Source organism: Schistocerca piceifrons, chromosome 2 (genome assembly GCF_021461385.2).
Source record: "Schistocerca piceifrons isolate TAMUIC-IGC-003096 chromosome 2, iqSchPice1.1, whole genome shotgun sequence".
NCBI classification, from domain to species: Eukaryota; Metazoa; Arthropoda; class Insecta; order Orthoptera; family Acrididae; genus Schistocerca; species Schistocerca piceifrons.
The window spans coordinates 895,744,667-895,765,299 of NC_060139.1; the positions used below are offsets into that span (position 1 = coordinate 895,744,667).

The window sequence follows — 20,633 nt, forward strand, 5'->3', positions numbered from 1 at the left end:
ATGGCGATGACGAATACACGTTTCCAATGCGCGTTCACAGCGATGTCGCCAAACACGGATGCGACCATCATGATGCTATAAACAGAACCTGGATTCATCCGAAAAAATAACGTTTTGCCATTCGTGCACCCAGGTTCGTCGTTGAGTAGACCATAGCAGGCGCTCCCGTCTGTGATGCAACGTCAAGGGTAACCGCAGCCATGGTCTCCGAGCTGATAGTCCATGCTGCTGCAAACGTCCTCGAACTGTTCGTGCAGATGGTTGTTGTCTTGCAAACGTCCCCATCTGTTGACGCAGGGATCGAGACGTGGCTGCACGATCCGTTACAGCCATGCGGATAAGATACCTGTCATCTCGACTGCTAGTGATACGACGCCGTCGGGATCCAGCCGGCGTTCCGTATTACCCTCCTGAATCCACCGATTCCATATTCTGCTAACAGTCATTGGACCTCGACCAACTCGAGCAGCAATGTTGCGATACGATAAACCGCAATTGCGATAGGCTACAATCCTATTTTTATCAAAGTCGGAAACGTGATGGTACACTTTTCTCCCCTTTACACGAGGCATGACAACGACGTTTCACCAGGCAACGCCGGTCAACTGCTGCTTGTGTATGAGAAATCGGTTGGAGACGTTCTTCATGTCAGCTCGTTGTAGGTGTCGCTACCGGCGCCAACTTTGTGTGAACTCTCTGGAAAGCTTATCATTTGCATATCAGAGCATCTTCTTCCTGTCGGTTAAATTTCGCGTCTGTAGCACGTCATCTTCGTGGTGTTGCAATTTTAATGGCCAGTAGTGTACTTAAACCTAACTAAACTAAGGACATTACACAGAGCCATGCCCGAGACAGGATTCGAACCTTCAACCGTATCAGTCCCACGGTTCCGTACCGAAGCGCCTAGAACTGCTCGGCCACCGGGGCCGGCTCAATAAGTAATGCAACTCATTTTTTTCCTCGGCCAGTTTCGGATGAAATAATGGAGAATTTATTGTGGAACATGGTGGAATACTTGCGCTTCAGATCATATAGTTTTATGAATTTCGGATTGGTGGCGGCGCTATATGTAACCTTCAAAATGTCGTCTGTAATGGAGGTACGTTCCAAACAGATAACTGTCATTGAGTTTATTTTTGAGGGAAACCAGAGCACCGCAGATATTCATAAATGTTTGCAAAATGTTTACGGGAACTACCAGTTACAAAAGCACGGTGAGTTGTTGGGCGAGGCACCTGTCATCATCGCAACAAGGTCGTGCAAACCTGCCCGATCTCTCGCGCGCCGGCCAGCCGCACTCAGCTGTGACTGCAGCTTTGTTGGAACGTGCGGACACTCATTCGAGGTGATCAGCGGATCACTGCAGAACTGGACGTCTCTATTGCTAACGCTAAAACACTCGTCCCCCTGTTCGGGTACTCAAAGGTGTGTGCTTGGTGGGTTTTTCGCCTCTCCATAGAGAGTAGCAAGTTTTACCCAATGGAGGATGCACTGTTTGGGACACAATACGTAGATGGGAGATTATTGATGCAGCAAGACGCTGGCACCGACGACGACCAGTAGAATGGTACCATGATGGCATACAGGTGGCGCAAGGTCGTCGCATTGAACGGAGATTGTGTTGAAAAGTATGGTTTTGTAGAAAACAACTCGAAAATAGTAAGGAATCTTGATTAGAACCAACCTTCTTTCAGAAAGAAAGGTAGATGCCATTTTCTTTGACTTCAGGAAGGCGTTCGGTACAGTTCCGCACTGTCGCCTGATATACAAAGTAAGAGCCTACGGAATATCAGACCAGCTTTGTGGCTGGATTGAAGAGTTTTTAGCAAACAGAACACAGCATGTTGTTCTCAATGGAGAGACGTCTACAGACGTTAAAGTAACCTCTGGCGTGCCACAAGGGGGTGTTATGGGATCATTGATTTTCACAATATACACTCCTGGAAATGGAAAAAAGAACACATTGACACCGGTGTGTCAGACCCACCATACTTGCTCCGGACACTGCGAGAGGGCTGTACAAGCAATGATCACACGCACGGCACAGCGGACACACCAGGAACCGCGGTGTTGGCCGTCGAATGGCGCTAGCTGCGCAGCATTTGTGCACCGCCGCCGTCAGTGTCAGCCAGTTTGCCGTGGCATACGGAGCTCCATCGCAGTCTTTAACACTGGTAGCATGCCGCGACAGCGTGGACGTGAACCGTATGTGCAGTTGACGGACTTTGAGCGAGGGCGTATAGTGGGCATGCGGGAGGCCGGGTGGACGTACCGCCGAATTGCTCAACACGTGGGGCGTGAGGTCTCCACAGTACATCGATGTTGTCGCCAGTGGTCGGCGGAAGGTACACGTGCCCGTCGACCTGGGACCGGACCGCAGCGACGCACGGATGCACGCCAAGACCGTAGGATCCTACGCAGTGCCATAGGGGACCGCACCGCCACCTCCCAGCAAATTAGGGACATTGTTGCTCCTGGGGTATCGGCGAGGACCATTCGCAACCGTCTCCATGAAGCTGGGCTACGGTCCCGCACACCGTTAGGCCGTCTTCCGCTCACGCCCCAACATCGTGCAGCCCGCCTCCAGTGGTGTCGCGACAGGTGTGAATGGAGGGACGAATGGAGACGTGTCGTCTTCAGCGATGAGAGTCGCTTCTGCCTTGGTGCCAATGATGGTCGTATGCGTGTTTGGCGCCGTGCAGGTGAGCGCCACAATCAGGACTGCATACGACCGAGGCACACAGGGCCAACACCCGGCATCATGGTGTGGGGAGTGATCTCCTACACTGGCCGTACACCACTGGTGATCGTCGAGGGGACACTGAATAGTGCACGGTACATCCAAACCGTCATCGAACCCATCGTTCTACCATTCCTAGACCGGCAAGGGAACTTGCTGTTCCAACAGGACAATGCACGTCCGCATGTATCCCGTGCCACCCAACGTGCTCTAGAAGGTGTAAGTCAACTACCCTGGCCAGCAAGATCTCTGGATCTGTCCCCCATTGAGCATGTTTGGGACTGGATGAAGCGTCGTCTCACGCGGTCTGCACGTCCAGCACGAACGCTGGTCCAACTGAGGCGCCAGGTGGAAATGGCATGGCAAGCCGTTCCACAGGACTACATCCAGCATCTCTACGATCGTCTCCATGGGAGAATAGCCGCCTGCATTGCTGCGAAAGGTGGATATACACTGTACTAGTGCCGACATTGTGCATGCTCTGTTGCCTGTGTCTATGTGCCTGTGGTTCTGTCAGTGTGATCATGTGATGTATCTGACCCCAGGAATGTGTCAATAAAGTTTCCCCTTCCTGGGACAATGAATTCACGGTGTTCTTATTTCAATTTCCAGGAGTGTATATAAATGATCTAGTAGATAGTGTCGGCAGTTCCATGCGGCCTCTCGCGGATGATACTGTAGTATACAGAGAAGTTGCAGCATTAGATAATTGCAGTGAAATGCAGGAAGATCTTCAGCGGATAGGCACTTGGTGCAGGGAGTTGCAACTGACCCTTAACATAGACAAATGGAATGTACGTATTGCGAATACATAGAAAAATGGCTCTGAGCACTATGGGACTTAACTTCTGAGGTTATCAGTCCTCTAGAACTTAGAAGTACTTAAAGCTAGCTAACCGAAGGACATCATACACATCCATGCCTGCGGCAGGATTCGAACCTGCGACCGTAGCGGTCGCGCGGTTCCAGACTGTAGCGCCTAGAACCGCTCGGCCACTCAGGCCGGCGGTGTAGCTTGCTTTCCAGGTTTCGAGAGGGTGCGTTTCTGGATGATGTATCGAATATATTGCTTCCCCCTACTTATACCTCCCAAGGAGATCACGAATGTAAAATCAGAGAGATTCGAGCGCGCGCGGAGGCTTTTCGGTAGTCGTTCTTCCCGCGAACCATACGCGACTGGAACAGGAAAGGGAGGTAATGACAGTGGTACCTAAAATGCCCTTCGCCACACACCGTTGGGTGGCTTGAGGAGTATAAATGTAGATGTAGATGTTGCATTACTTGTTGAATGCCGTTCGTATTACGCAGCCGGGCACGGTAAATAACTGTCAGTGTAAGGGTTTACATAATTTTTTTTTCTTTTTCTATAGTCAGTCGGACGTTAATTTATGAATAGCCTTCGCATGTAGGTGAATCGCCTCAGGTCGATGTTTTTACAGAGGTGTTCGCGCTGTGCCTTTCAGGACGTGCCGTGGTCGGGGCTGCGCCCGCGGCAGGCCTGCGCCGTGGAGTCTGCGGTGCGCCACAACCCTGGACGACCCATCTACGTGCTGCACACGTGTGAAGCACCCATCTGGGGGCTGTCGCTGCCGGCCGGAGCCACAGCTGTCCACGTGACGCTGGAGGAGTTCCTACGCGACACGCCTCTCTACACAACACTCATTGAGCACGCCGCCCTAGCCAACAGCGCGTGGCCCGTCCACCACGCCTCTGACGTCATGCGAGTCATCGCGCTGTGGAAGTACGGTGGCCTCTACCTAGACCTGGACTTCGTCGTACTGAGGTGAGGAGGCGATTACATAGCTACAGAGGTTCGACAGAATAATATCTGCATTCATATCTTTGCCATCGATGGATGAAGACTCTATGGTGGCAGAGACCATGGAATTGTAGGTTTAATAGCTAGGCCACAAGAGGCGGTATCTGTGCCATGCAATGCGGCCGCCCAGCGAAATTCAAGGATGGCAACGTAACCGGCTACAGAGCAGAATAACGTGAAGTTCATCTGGCCGATATATCTTGGCTGATGGAGAACTTTCGTGAAACGGGGCGGAAACTCTGTCAAAAAAACTGCTCGATCTACAAAAATCATCTGAAACCTGGGCAACAAAGGCGAGTATCAGTAACTCACACTGAGATGGCCCACATCACCATTGTGACTAATATGGTGAGATTATAATACAAGGTGTTCCAGGAGCAATGGTCTGTACTCATGGATGTGAGAGGAACGATCATTCGAAGCTAAAACGATTAGTAAACATTGGCTCTAGAATGCGTAGCTTAACAAAACTCTACTACTGGAAGCTTTTTGCTTTCCACATTTTGTGAGCTGGTAGACCAATACAAGAAAAACTTGTCTAGTAAGCATGAGCTCCAAATTGGATACCTTAAGAGCTCTTGACCACTTATTCAGTAGAAGTTAAACAAATGCTCCTAGCTCGTAAGGTAATCATTTTAGATAACATGTCTACTGGACCTTTTTGCTTCGAACGATCATTCCTGTCATACCTTGAATATTGACCATACCTCCTGGGATTTCCTGTGCGTAAGAAAGTTACATTTTGCAGATAGCGATATTCAGACGCAGTGTATAAACTGCTGTGTGATGAGCATTGCTTTTGAGATGTCGCTGACAGTGTCGTTCGTTCACATTATTGTATGGCTGCTACCTGCGTGCTACATGGAGGTCGTCTGTGAATAATATATGTAGCTTGAAGCAAACGGGTAACCAACTCTTCTGGAATGTGTTATGTGTCTTACACGAAACGCTTCATCTCCCCCCCCCCCCCCCCAAAAAAAAGAAATCCTCAGGATGTCAGCTACATCTCTAAAACAACAGTCATCAAACAGCTGTTTGAACACTATCTCTTAACATTACTGGTATCAAAACCTTCACGGACCTGCAATGCGGAAATGGCGCACTATGTCGTTTTCACACATAAAATTAGTCCATCTTTTCTACACTCTCAAAAATTTCGTATACTCTGTGATGAACGTGTGGGGTTGCTATTCTGTTATTCTGCGCAACGGATTAATCTGAGATGTACCCTTTACCCTGTGGGTCCTGCAAGATGCAATTTCCACCCCCACACTACTACAGAAGTCAGACAGACGCTCCTAACGTTCTAAAGAGAAATGCCTGAAAAACTTCCAGCAATAAATATCTTCTGGAGTCGTCCGCTGTAAGGAAATGACACAAAAATTCTTACGTAACTAGTGGGATACTTGGGTACTGGAGTAGTGCTAGTTAGTGTAAGAGAAACAGGAAACTAACGAAATTATTATTTATTTTGCTAAAACTCGGAGACATCACAATGGCACTTTTAGTAATGAACTGAACACGTTATTTCCTGGTTCTTTTCGGAATGTGAAGTTACCTCTTAAGGATAGAATTCGCTAATGAAATTTCTATACAAAGTTTAAGATTGTTATTGACTTGGCAGTATGGCTGAGAGCCACGCCTACTCAACTTGAATAATTATCCGTTAGAATGTTGCTAGATATGGGCGAGGCTGTCGCGTGTGAAATTCAGTGAAGTGTACTGTTGTGGAGGAAATATGGGGCTCGCAATAGCTGTAGCGCACAATACCCAATACCGCAAGCTGCGATGACTGCTGTCAGCGCCACTTGTTGCTGACAAATAAGATAACTCTCGTTCTATCTAGATTGACCTTCGCCAATCAAACTCTCCCTATGCCTTGATGAAGTCAAGGACTCCTATTCGCCTCTAGTCTAACTATGGGCGTGGTACACCGGACAGATAACCAGTCCACCGCAATGCCACTCAAAGTTCGCTCGCAGGCGTTTAACTATAACGCTGTCCGTTCACGCCGCACAATAAGTGCGTCGGCCAACACAGTGAACAACGCTTAATCGCAAGGACTCAATTTAGAGTCGCACTTCGATTCGCTCTCGACAGAGGTGCTCTCCCAATGAAGTACTTAGGAGAGACTTGTTCCTCGCTCTTTGAGTACACGTATGAGTGCGCACGCTCTCGTTACGTGTTCTCGCTCCAAGAGCAACAACGGAACGGCCCCTCTCCACGCCAGACGCGAAGGGGTATATCTTTCGGTCTCTTAAGTTACTCCATCTCAAGGCTTCAGAAATATAGTCTGCCAATCAGCATTGCTCTTCAAAAACGGGAGAATGATGTTTCGTTTAAGGTGACCAATCTGGAAATCTGTAGTACCGGCGTTTGGCGTTTGCTGTCTCCCTCTGAAAATCTCTGAAACTGCGTGCTATGAGTAAAAAATGCGTAGGCTGGCCGCTCCCACACAATGTAGCTGAATTTGCTTTTAAGCCGAACATGGGGTCGTCCTTTCACTCGGGCAAACGCTGTCCGCTCCACGGGCGGTCACCGGCCGACGTAGATGGGTTGAGACCGGCCTCCTGGTGTGCGGTTGCCTCTCTCGAACTAAAAGCTCCTGTGACCGTCGTGACTGGAATGTGTGTGTGTACGCCAGCCTCGAGTATTTCAACCATGGTGCGCACTTGCGATTTATTAGTTATTTGCATATCGTTTACATGAATTCATACAACATTGACTTTATGTTATCGAGTTTGGGTTCGAATGAAGCGCCTTGATGTGCGGAATATGATTGTGAGGGCGGAATATGTAAGCAATGAAGGTCAGGAGACCACGACGTCTAACAATACATAGTTTCCTTACGCCGTGCATACATGTATACAAAAACGCTCTTGCATTCCAGAAATATTAGCTTGCAGTAATGACGGCCATAATGAAGAATATTAAATAAAATGCACAGGTACACCGAGGGAAAAAAACAGTGTTTAAACTTCGTCACACACTAGCAGTGATGAGCTTCCAGTAATGAACCTCGCAGTAGACTGGTAGTCAGTTCTTCGCAGAGTAGTCATCTCTAGCAGATCATTGTTAGCTACGCTACCCTTCTCACCGCACTTGCCCTGGTTGTCGGGCAGTTTCAGATCCGAATCTTAACATTTGGTATAAAGATTTTTTCTGTTCTTTATATGATAAAGGGACAGTCAAGGACGCTAATTTTAATGGGTGCCACTTTAGCATCATTGAGCAATTTTTTGTGATGTAATTTTAGTTAGGATTTCGAAGTGTTCCAAAAATACTGAGAAATAAATAATTGTTCTTTAATAGTAAATAATAAGCTTTGAAGATTTTGTGTGTTCAGAATTTTACATTTACAACTACATTACATTTTTGTTTATCAGAAGATTATAGTTATATTAAAATACTACCTTAATTATGTCTTGTTTAATGCTACATTTTATGTGGGGCCAGTCAAGATTTTCCTCTTGTGTGTCCACATGTTAAATTGTCAGTATCATAATAAATGAAAATCACCAGTTTGCTTTTGTTCTACAATATTGTAGAACAAAAAATAAATAAAAAAATGGTGCTTTTCATTCATTATAATGTTGGTCTACCAAGAACCGACGGAAGATTCTGTTAACGTGTCAATATCATCTTCAACATCACTTTCATCACTGCTGATGCAGTCCATGCTACCTCTAGTGGCTGTAAAAAATTTCATACGTGTCTCTGACGATGCACAGTTACAGTATGTTGTGCAAGGTGAATTATAAGGTTTGCAACTGAGTTATTTCTAGTTGAGGCTGTCCGTGAGCCATTTTCCACGAAGACATTGCACGAGACGACAACTGCTCTGCTGATTTCCAGTAAATGACTTGCCAATAAGCTCGTTTTATGTGGTTTTGCAGGACTTTATCTGTTGGTGGAAGTGATTTTAAATTAGAAAAGATTTCTCCTTTGGTTGTATGCTGTTAGCGTCGTAGTTTAGTCATTGATTCACATGGTCTATCATTATACAAAAGTGAAAAAAGTTGATATCCAGCTGTCATTATTTGATGATGACCAATGTAAATTTCGCATGTTGATCCAAGTCAAAATCGTCATGTACCTGCTACAAGGTTCATACAACAGCCTTGCCTTTTCGGAATGAGTAAGAGACAAAATCACATGCCCTTAAACTGTGTACTGCAAGTATATTCTTACACTCGTCAGCCAGATTATTAGCACTTGCTTTAATGTCAACTGCCTGCCCATTAAAGCTCTTCATAGTAGGAAAGTAGTGTAACATCAGCTTCCTCGTCAGCGAATAACGACTAACTTCTTATTCACCAAATGTAGTTGATTATGTCAGTATTCGATGGAGCATAGAAAAATCAGTAAGCTGTTCCTTATTTTGGATACTGCTTAAAACAATATTTCGCGTAGGTAATGTTGATGACTATGTCAGGAATATTTAACAGCACCAGCAGATAGGCGTCTGTCTCTGATAGCTGTAAGCACTATGACGTCTTTCTCATTCATGTTTTTTATAGATGAAGTCTCTTAATGAGTCGTAATCTCCTTTCATAGCATTTGTCTTGATGGAGTGGAGGAGACACGCATTTCATACGATACATCAAAGCATTGCGATCAATGATCTTGACATCTGAGAATTAACTAATGAACTAGTGACAGCAAGTTCCTTTAGCAGAGCTATTATTGCTGTATTCATCAAATAATGACAGCGGAACTGCAGACAGTTCATATTTAAGAATGTCTAACAAATTGATATTCCGTTGTTGTGAGATAACTAATAAGCGAGCATATATCTTATCTGAATCATAAATTTGTTTATTTTTTCCAACTGTAATGCTTTGTCATTATAGCCACAGTTATTACTTCGTTATGAATCGTGTCGTAAAAAGCCAGTAAATGATTTGTTTTCGAAAGCAGTGGCCATTCTGTTATCCATAGCTAGAACATCGCGAACATTTACTCTTTTATCAGCCTTCTGGCCAGTGACAATATTGACTGTAATATCCTATTCAACTAACAAAGGATGGACGTGTTGTGAAACAGAGAATTTGTCTGCGATTTCCTGTCTCCTTACGAAAAGAGGCTACTGTTCAAAATGGGTCTGACCACTATGGGACTTAATTTCTGAGGTCATCAGTCCCCTAGAACTTAGAACTACTTAAACCAAACTAACCCAAGGACAACACACACATCCATGCCCGAGGCAGGATTCGAACCTGCGACCGTAGTGGTCGCGCGGTTCCAGACTGTAGCGCTTGGAACCGCTCGGCCACCTCGGCCGGCTGGCTACTGTTCCTCTTGATATTTCAGACATTAAGTCCACTGGCATGGCTACTTCATTACATGTTTACTGTGAAAGTAACCATTCACCTATTTGAATAAGAGACAGCGTAATCGCTACAAGAAACCCTTTCGCCTTCACACAGCGAATGTAACTTTGTTCAGCAAACTGGTCAAGAAGTACAGAATTCCATAATCCGGTATTGTGTTGACATGCGTGTGCTTCTGTTCTTAGAAAACTTTTAATATCTTCTGGCAATGTTGCACTTCTAGTACATGAATTGTCATATACTTAGTATAATTCGAATGGCCGGCTGCAAAAATATACGGAAGCATACGTTTTAAGCAATGCATTTCCGACAGCCAGTTTTCTCTTCTTTGTGGTTTTAGGAACAGAAGGGTTATTATTACGGGGTTCGTAAGCATATTTATTCATAAATTACCGGTGGGATTATCTCTAATTATTTCCAACTTTCTTTGAAGTCTGTGCATGTTAGAAAGATAAGTAGTGACGAAAGTACGAAGGAAAGCTGTCTCTACCAGACGTAAACCCCTGCTTTTGGCCGTTCTTCGCCTGACAACATATTGGGAACACACATAAGGAAAAAAGTAACAACAGTCATAGGTCAATTATATATAATTTTCCGGGAGAATCTGAATCTGCAGTAAAAAATAAAAGGTGTAATTTAACATTTTAAACTTCCCTACCTCCCACTCCCCTCCTAATGGGGGGAGGGGAGGACGGGGACGAGAAAATTGAAAATTGTTCTCGTCATTGTCTTACCCATTATGGGTCTAACATATTTTGTGATTCACTTTCTTTGATCGACTGTGTGATCTTCGATGTATTTCAATATCTTCAGTAAAATTGAACAGTCCATATATTATATAAGACAAACTATATGACGTTATAAAAATTTATGCTCAAGAGTGCCACAGTGCCACCCTTCAGAACATGAATTCTTCAGTGCCATTCGGAAAAGAAAAAACCTTTATGCCAAATGTTGCGGCGCCACTAACTTTTACATTGATCACCACCGGACTGTGGTCTCTGCTCATGACATCTCTCCTTCACCTCATCCTGATTTATTGCCACGGAATTTGTCAGCAGTGCTCGTCTACAGAAGGTACTCTTTGAAACAATTCCTCGAGATATCGTTGTACCTTGTCCTATGTCACGTAGTAAGCCCTAAATTTAATCATGTTATCATCCTTTGACTGCATCTTGTGACATGCACTGGGCTTCAGGAACTTCAAGCATCAGTTAATTCTACTTGTGGACCTTAATTTTACAGTGTTTTATGTTGTATTAATCCTGTGATTGCATCTTGTTACAGGCTCTGAACTTCAGGAACTTGAAGCATCAGTTAATTCTTCTCGTGGATCATAAATTCCTCCACATACAATGATTTAATTTGTATTAATTTCTGATGGCCAGTGAATACCATAACCGTAAAAGTATTTACTTACTGTAGCTTAAACTAAGTCCAGATTCAGGTCCACAGTGATTTACACACACATTCCTCCACAGCTCGAATTCAGGAAAATCAGGATGAGTGAAATGTCGACATCGACTGTATAATGGTATTTATTTATTTATATTCTTTTGCCAAATCGCACGTTATTCACAGTGCCTAATTTCTGCCTGGACTCCACTGTTATGATGACAGCGATTAAATTGTATGAAGCACAAATGGCGTCACTAGGCAGAGAATGACAACGTCCGGCGAGCATCGCATGGTCCATTAGGTCTGATCGGTGAGTTACCTTCACTCGTTTCATGAAATTTTAGATAGTTCGTTCACAGTCATTCCTACCACTGTTCGTAATGGCGCTAATGATCTCGCCGTTGAGCCCCCTTTACCTTTGGCAGAAAAATGCTTTGTTGGCTGGGCTACCCGTACACGACTCAGCACCCACCCTGACAGCTCAACTTCCCCCAGTACCTCTCTTTTCTATACCTCAAATTTCATGTTGTTTCTGCTGCACACTTTGAGAGCTCGGGAGGAAAATAGCTTGGCCACAGCCTAGAGCATGTTTCCACAATGAATATACACTTTATAGTAGAACGTTCCAAGTTTTTAAAATAGGGGATAGTTACTGGCAGATGTAAACCTGCAGGGGGTGGGTTATAAATCGTACGTGGATAGCACAGTCGGTAAGAACATTGTCCACGATAGACAAAGAGTTAGGGTTCGAGTACCGGTCTGGGATACCTTTTTGACACACAGTATATGCGTCTGCGATCGACTATAGACAATGAATTACAACTATATGTGAATAAAAGTCGCGGACAAACTCAAACGTATTGAATAAAGCCCTCAATTAGATATAAAAGTAGCTCTTTTCATCAGTTAGTGTGACAGAACTAAAATATATCTAAATTCATTTGGTGGTAATACATTTTCCGTGCGTCAGATAATACAGAAAATAAGAGAACTCAATTTACCAAGCAACCTGGCTCTCATAGATTTTGAAAAAAAGAGTGTGAGAGGGCAGACAGAGAGACTCTGTGGGAAATATGGTAAAACGTGGATACCAAAATCACTTAATAAACAACACCAAGTGTTGGTATAATGGAATGTACACGTGACATACCCAGTAATACTAGGGAATTGATATTAATAAACCAGAGTGTCAGACCAGAGTGCATTTTATCGCCCTTTCTATTTCATGCACTGATGAGCCAAAACATTATGACCACCTGCTTAGTAGCTTCTTTGCCCGTCTTTAGGGAAGGTCGGGAAGGAAGCCGGCCGTGCTCTTTCAAAGGAACCATCGCGGCATTTGCCTGGAACGATTTAGGGAAATCACGGAAAACCTAAATCTGGATGGCCGGACGCGGGACTGAACCGTCGTCCTCCCGAATGCGAGTCCAGTGTGCTAACGATGAGTTTCAGGGATCTGACGGTTATTTGGTAGTCTTGTGGAGGTATGTGGTATTAGGTGTCTATGCAAAGGTCATGCATTTCGCTTAAATAACAGACCGCTGATTTACGTAAGCGATGACAACGCCCGTTAGCGACTCAGAAAGGTTCCATAATGTTTACATCAGGTGAATTAGGTCACCGAAACATCGACGTGAGTTTTCTTCTAATGCTCCTCAAACCATTGTAGAAAGGTTCTGGACCCGAGACACGGAAAAATATTCAGCTGAAGGATGACAACGCCGTCGGGCAAGACATCAAGCAGGAAGGGATACAGGTGGTTCGTAGTTATCAGGGTGTCTTCGATTACTATCACAGGTCCCATGCAAGCGCAGGAGAATGCCCCCCATAGCATAATACTGCTCCCACCAGCCTGCGTCCGTGACGCGCTGCACATTTCGGGCCGCCGTTCACCTCGACGACGACGTTTGTGAAGACGACCATCGACCTAGTGTAGCAACATTATCATTCATCCGAAGAACAGACACGTTTCCATTGATTAACGATCTAATCACGATGGTTCCGTGCCCACTGCAATCGTAACTGACGATGTCGTTGGTTCAACATGTGAACACGTGTGGGTGGTCTGCTGCGGAGCTTCATACTCAGCAACGTGCGATGAATGGTATGCTCCGAAACAATTGTGCGTGCAACAGCATTGTGCTCTTTTGGCGAAGATGCCGCAGATCTAGTGAAAGTTCACGGTGCTTCTACCTCTTTCCTTAGATGACCACGACAGTAGCATGTGACCATTCGATCAGCTTCGCCTTCACAGGCCCTGCGTAATAATAATCTGTCCTTTGTTGGAATCGCTTATTTCAATGGATTTCCACATCTGCAGCCAATATCTTCGCTAGGGTGATCCTCTGACCGTGCCTCCTCCGCTTACATCCATATTTTCGTTACTGCGATACGCACCCGCAACGCCACCAAGCGGCGCCCATCGTTACAGTGGACAATGCTCATAATGTTCTGGGTTATCGGTGTATTTATATAATGGAAATAAATATAATTTATATAATGGAAATGAAGAAGGGATCCATGTAAAAATAGTTGCGCTCTACAAAAACCGCTGTTTGGTAGTTTTGGAACGCTCACGTAAAGGAAATATTAAGTGCTAGGATTATCGGTAGTGCTGTTAGAATTTGTAAGGAAAGGAACACAAATGAACGTTAAGAGAGAAAATGACTGCCGACTATTTCTCTTTGTTTTTTAGTTTGGTTGTATGTTTTGCATACAATTAGAATCGCATATCAATCAGTGTTGGTCCATTGTGTATTTTACATCCTTACACAATACAAATTGCATTTCTTAAGGAATAAAAAGTGGTAACTTACGAGCTTTTATGCAACCAGAACAGTTACTTTAGATGCAAGTACAGTTTAAATGCACAGACAGAAAAAATGTAAGTAGTAGTTGTTGTTTTCTATTTAATAGTTCATCATGATCAAAGGCAAGACTTTCCTGTTATTATTGATAAATTCGAAAGTTGCTTATGCATAAGAGAAACATGTTTTATGTAAGTTAGACGAAGTATTGAAGCTATGTCTGACATATTTTTGATCTGGGGTTTTTTTATTTTAGCTTTTTGTCGAGGAAATTGCTTTTCATAGCGCTGTATAATAAATCTGTATTGTTTCCTTTATTTTTAGTAAAACATCCCTCAGTTTCACGTTACATATCACCAGTTTTCGAATGAAACCTGAATTACAAACATTGGAAATTTCAGTTCTGCTGTCAATACTGTTTATTCTCAACTAACGGACAGGAAGAGAACTCTGTAGAACAATTATGTTCTGAGGGTTACCCAGTCCTTTACATATTGTCACTTAGTTTGTAGATGATTCACCACTTTTGGATTTTAGGGGATTCTAGTAAGACACTGACAGCACACGTTAAGAAAGCAACCGTTATGCGGTAATGCCTAATATGTATGCAAAACTTACAATGTGCAGGTAATGTGGGTATGACCTCGACCGACCAAAGTTACTAAGAAAACTACCGTAGTCTACGCATACTTATGGTGGTCTACGTTAGCTTACTGTAGTCTTACATATAAGCAAGAGTAACATATTAACACACTACTATATGCTGACAACATTGTATTAACAGCCAATTCTGAAGACGAACTACAAAAGTCAATCCATCTTTTACAATTAAATGGAAAGGGTTACAATTTTAAGATAACAGTAAATAAAACCAAGATAACGGCACTCCTTGGGATATGTCCAGAACGAAACAAAACTGTAACTGATCAGATTTTTGGACCAGTTTCAGCACTTCAGTTATCTAGTGGGTTAAGTTACTTTAACGAAAATACGGATGCAGACACTAAGTCAGAGATATCAAAGTATTTGTGGCGCTATACACAGAACGTTAGAAATACATGAAAAGACATGAAAATGAAATTCTATAAGGTGATGTCCATAACTATTCTAATGTGTGGCTCTGAATCCTGGGTTATGAAGACAGAGATTCTAGCCATGTTTAGGCGGCTGATATGAAATTTGTACGTGCAGTCAAAGCTGGCACTAAGTTGGACAAGATTCCTAACGAAAACATTAGCCATGAAGTGAGTATTTACGCAGCAAGTCGAAAAATAGAAGACCATATATATAATAGGAAGAAACATTCAGAACGAATGGAAGATACAACGACCCCCAGACGGCCTTACAGTGCAACCACGAAGGACAGAGGGAGACAGGATTGCCAGTTTCAAGACAGAACTAAGGCGCAATATGTGAAAAGCAGAAGAAGAAGAAAAAGAAGAAGAATAAACATTGAGATGTACAAGAAAATGAAGGCGAGCTCCCGAAGAGTTGTGACAAGTAAGTAGATGATGATAGCAAAACGTTTAACATAACATGAACGGCAACATGAGAGACTTTGTCGTTTGGTTTAGATGGTACTTACGAGATGTCAACGTAATATCAATTAATCAAGTTCATGCGTTTAGTGAGCAAAAATATGCTTAAACGGTCCGTTCGTCGAAAACCAACAGCCTTCCCTAAACTTCCGAGATCTTAGAACCCAGGAACACTGTTACAATATCCCCTCAAAAATTTAGATCCATGTGGTCGGAGGCTGACTGTACGTATCGGGGAAGAGCATAATGACCTGCTCAGTGCGACCCATACGTGAGAGCCACTGCTTGTCTCGAATGCTATGTAAAAATCTCTCCTCAAAAGAATGACAGTCGACAGAGCAAAGTGGGACTACTTTTTGTAGCCAACCTGTCTTTTGCACAGCTCTGGAAGGGGCGCACTGGAATGTTCCGTTAGCAGATGCTCACATCCACTGACTGCCAATTCTACCTTGCAGGTGTATCCCTACTCGTGAAAGTGTTAGAGATCACACAACGATTTATTTTTAACGGAAATCCCCATGTTGGAAAACATGAATAACTTTTTAATGTAACTGCGTATCGCCTGACAAAAATCAGGGCACGTACCTCTATACTACTGTATCATCATTACTTGTTTAGCATTCTTCATAAATCCTCACATCCAACATTAAATTGGTTGTACACTCATTAATTACCGAAATTTCTGAAAGAAGTATTAATGTCATATGCTTCATTTTGTTTAATCTATGTAATTGGAATTTTATCGTTTTTGAGGGTGTATTGGATCGATGGCTTACAATATAGCTTTTAAGTCACCGAACTGAAGGCTAATGGTCTAAGGGTTTTAATCAATCTTTTCACATGGATCGTTTGGTACAAATGTCTTCGTTAGTATACTTAAATAAATTTGACAGAAGAAATATCCGACATTCAGTGGCATTGTGGCTTTGAGCAAACTAACCGGCGACAGATGAAAACTTGCGACGGATCCGTTGTGTGAACTAAAGAACTGGGGCTACACGTTGTGTGTCCCAGGGATGTTCCACTGACTTAACCAGAAAGAAAGACATTCATAATACGGGTCAGATAACATAATTGAGTTCTGCAATAAATTTCAACTAGTAAAAGCAACTACTCTGTTCAAGAATCAAAAGCGGAGGAAGTATACTATGGAAAAGTCTTGTGATACGGCAAGATTTCAGTTAGATTAAATCATGGTCAGACAGAGATTCCGAAATCAGACAATAGATTGTAAGGAACAGATATAGACTCAGTTCACAATTTAGTAATGATGGAGAGTAAGCTCAAGTTTAAGAGATTAGTCAGGAAGAATCAATATGCAAAGAAGTGGGATGCGGAAATACTATCGAATGACGGGACACGCTTGAAGTTATCTAAGACTGTATACACAGCAATGAGAAATAGCTCAGTAGGCAGTACAGTTGAAGAGAAATGGAAACCTCTGAAAGGGGTAATCACAGAAGTTGGAAAGAAAAACATAGGTACAAAGAAGATAATTGCGAAGAAACCATGGGTAACAGAAGAAGTACTTCAGTTGATGGATGAAAGAAGGAGGTACAAAAAATGCTTAGGAAAATTCAGGAATACAGAAATACAAGTCGCTGAGGAATTAAATAAATAGGAAGTGCGGGGAAGCTAACACGAAATGGCTGCTTGAAAAATGTGAAGAAATGGAAAAACGAATGATTGTCGGAAGGACTGACTCAGCGTATAGGAAAGTCAAAAGAACGTTCTGTGGAATTAAAAGCAAAAGTGGTAAAATTAAGGGCGTAATGGGAATTCCACTGCTAAATGCAGAGGAGAGAGCGGATAGGTGGAAAAAGTGTACATTGAGGGGCTCTGTGAGGGGGAAGGTTTGTCTAATGTGATAGAAGAAGAAACAGGAATCGATTTAGAAGAGATAGGGGATCGAGTATTAGAATCAGAACTCACCAGAGGTTTGGAGGACTTAAGATCAAATAAGACAACATTCCATCAGAATTTCTAAAATAATTTTGGGAAGTGGCAACAAATCGACTATTCGTGTTAGAGAGTGGAATGTATAAATCTGGCGATACACCATCTGACTTTCTGAAAAATATCATCCACACAGTTCCGAAAACTGCAAGAGCTGACAAGTGCGAGAATTATTGCGCAATCAGCTTAACAGCTCATGCTTCCAAGTTGCTGACAAGAATGATATACAGAACAATGGAAAAGAAAATTGAGGAGGCGTTGGATGACGATCAGTTTGGCTTTAGGAAAGCTAAAAGCACCAGAGAGGAAATTCTGACGCAAGACTAAATAATGGAATCAAGACTAAATAAAAATCAACACACGTTCATAGGATTTGTCGATCTAGAAAAAGAGTTCGGCAATGTAAAATGGTGCAAGGTGTTCGAAATTCTGAGAAAAAAAGGGTAATCCATAGCGGGAGACGGATAATATACTATATGTACAAGAGCCAAGAAGGTATAATAAGAGTGGACGACCTGGAACGAAGTGCTCAGATTAAAAATAGTGTAAGACAGGGATGTAGTCTTTTGCCCCCACAATCTGTACGTGGAAGAAGCAATGACGGAAATAAAAGACATGTTCAGGAGTAGAATTAAAATTCAAGATGAAAGGGTATCAGTGATACAATTTGCTGATGACATTGCTGTCCCGAGTGAAAATTAAGAAAAAGTACATGATCTGCTGAACGAAATGGACAGTGCGATTAGTACAGAATATGGACTGAGAGTAAATAGAAGAAAGACGAAAGCAATGAGAAGTAGCAGAAATGAGAACAGCGAGAAACTTAACTTCAGGATTGATGGTCACGAAGTAAATGAAATTAAGTAGCTGTGCTACCTAGGCAGCAAAATAACCGGTGACGGGTGGAGGAAGGAAGATATCAAAAGCAGACTAGCACTGGCAAAAAGGGCATTTCTGTCCAAGAGAAGTCTACTATTGTCAAACATATGCTTTAATTTGAGGAGGAAATTTCTGCTGATGTATGTATGGTAGTGAAACATCGACTGTGGGAAAACCGGAACAGAAGAGAATCGAAGCGTTCGGTATGTGGTGGTACAGACGAATTTTGAAAATCAAGTGGACTAGTAAGGTAAGGAATGAGGATGTTTCTGCACAGAATCGGAGAGGAAAGGAATATGTGGAAAACACTGACAAAGAGAAGGGAAGGGTGACAGGACATCTGTTTAAGACAGAGTATGACTTTCATGCTACTAGAGGGAGCTGTAGAGGGCAAACACTATAGAGGAAGACAGTATATATATATATATATATATATATATATATATATATATATATATATATATATATATATATATTGTATACAGGGTGTTACAAAAAGGTACGGCCAAACTTTCAGGAAACATTCCTCACACACAAAGAAAGAAAAGATGTTATGTGGACATGTGTCCGGAAACGCTTACTTTCCATGTTAGAGCTCATTTTATTACTTCTCTTCAAATCACATTAATCATGGAATGGAAACACACAGCAACAGAACGTACCAGAGTGACTTCAAACACTTTGTTACAGGAAATGTTCAAAATGTCCTCCGTTAGCGAGGATACATGCATCCACCCTCCGTCGCATGGAATCCCTGACGTGCTGATGCAGCCCTGGAGAATGGCGTATTGTATCACAGCCGTTCACAATACGAGCACGAAGAGTCTCTACATTTGGTACCGGGGTTGCGTAGACAAGAGCTTTCAAATGCCCCCATAAATGAAAGTCAAGAGGGTTGAGGTCAGGAGAGCGTGGAGGCCATGGAATTGGTCCGCCTCTACCAATCCATCTGTCACCGAATCTGTTGTTGAGAAGCGTACGAGCACTTCGACTGAAATGTGCAGGGGCTCCATCGTGCATGAACCACATGTTGTGTCGTACTTGTAAAGGCACATGTTCTAGCAGCACAGGTAGAGTATCCCGTATGAAATCATGATAACGTGCTCCATTGAGCGTAGGTGGAAGAACATGGGGCCCAATCAAGACATCACCAACAATACCTGCCAAAACGTTCACATAAAATCTGTGTTCTCGTCAGCCCACACATGTTGATTGTGAAAATTTACAATCTGATCACGTTGGAATGAAGCCTCATCCGTGAAGAGAACATTTGCACTGAAATGAGGATTGACACATTGTTGTATGAACCATTCGCAGAAGTGTACCCGTGGAGGCCAATCAGCTGCTGATAGTGCCTTTACACGCTGTACATGGTACAGAAACAACTGGTTCTCCCGTAGCACTCTCCATACAGTGACGTGGTCAACGTTACCTTGCACAGCAGCAACTTCTCTGACGCTGCCATTAGGGTTATCGTCACTGCACGAAGAATTGCCTCGTCCATTGCAGGTGCCCTTGTCATTCTAGGTCTTCCCCAGTCGCGAGTCATAGGCTGGAATGTTCCGTGCTCCCTAAGACACCGATCAATTGCTTCGAACGTCTTCCTGTCGGGACACCTTCGTTCTGGAAATCTGTCTCGATACAAACGTACCGCGCCACGGCTATTGACCCGTGCTAATCCATACATCAAATGGGCATCTGCCAACTCCGCATTTGTAAACATTGCACTGACTGCAAAACCACGTTCGTGATGAACACTAACCTGATGATGCTACGTACGGATGTCCTTGATGCTAGTACTGTAGAGCAATGAGTCGCATGTCAACACAAGCACCGAAGTCAACATTAGCTGCCTTCAACTGGGCCAACTGGCGGTGAATCGAGGAAGTACAGTACTCACTGACGAAACTGAAATGAGCTCTAACATGGAAATTAAGCGTTTCCGGACACATGTCCACATAACATCTTTTCTTTATTTGTGTGTGAGGAATGTATCCCGAAAGTTTGGCCGTACCTTTTTGTAACACCCTATATATATATATATATATATATATATATATATATATATATATATATATATATATATATATTCCTTCTATGAGTCGTCAGCCGTCGGAAAGCATCGGTTTGTTTCCCATGGCGAAAAAACGGTGTTTAAAAATT

At 43.2% G+C, this 20,633-nt stretch overlaps 1 protein-coding gene across 1 annotated transcript in view; it reads left to right on the forward strand.

Annotated features, from left to right (window-relative positions):
• The window catches only part of LOC124777352 (lactosylceramide 4-alpha-galactosyltransferase-like), an 89,363-nt gene that overhangs the window by 55,931 nt on the left and 12,799 nt on the right, over positions 1-20,633 (forward strand). The window contains exon 3 of the mRNA XM_047252726.1: positions 4,204-4,523. Within this exon, the coding sequence (XP_047108682.1) occupies positions 4,204-4,523 (320 nt within the window). The remainder of the gene's footprint in view (positions 1-4,203; positions 4,524-20,633) is intronic.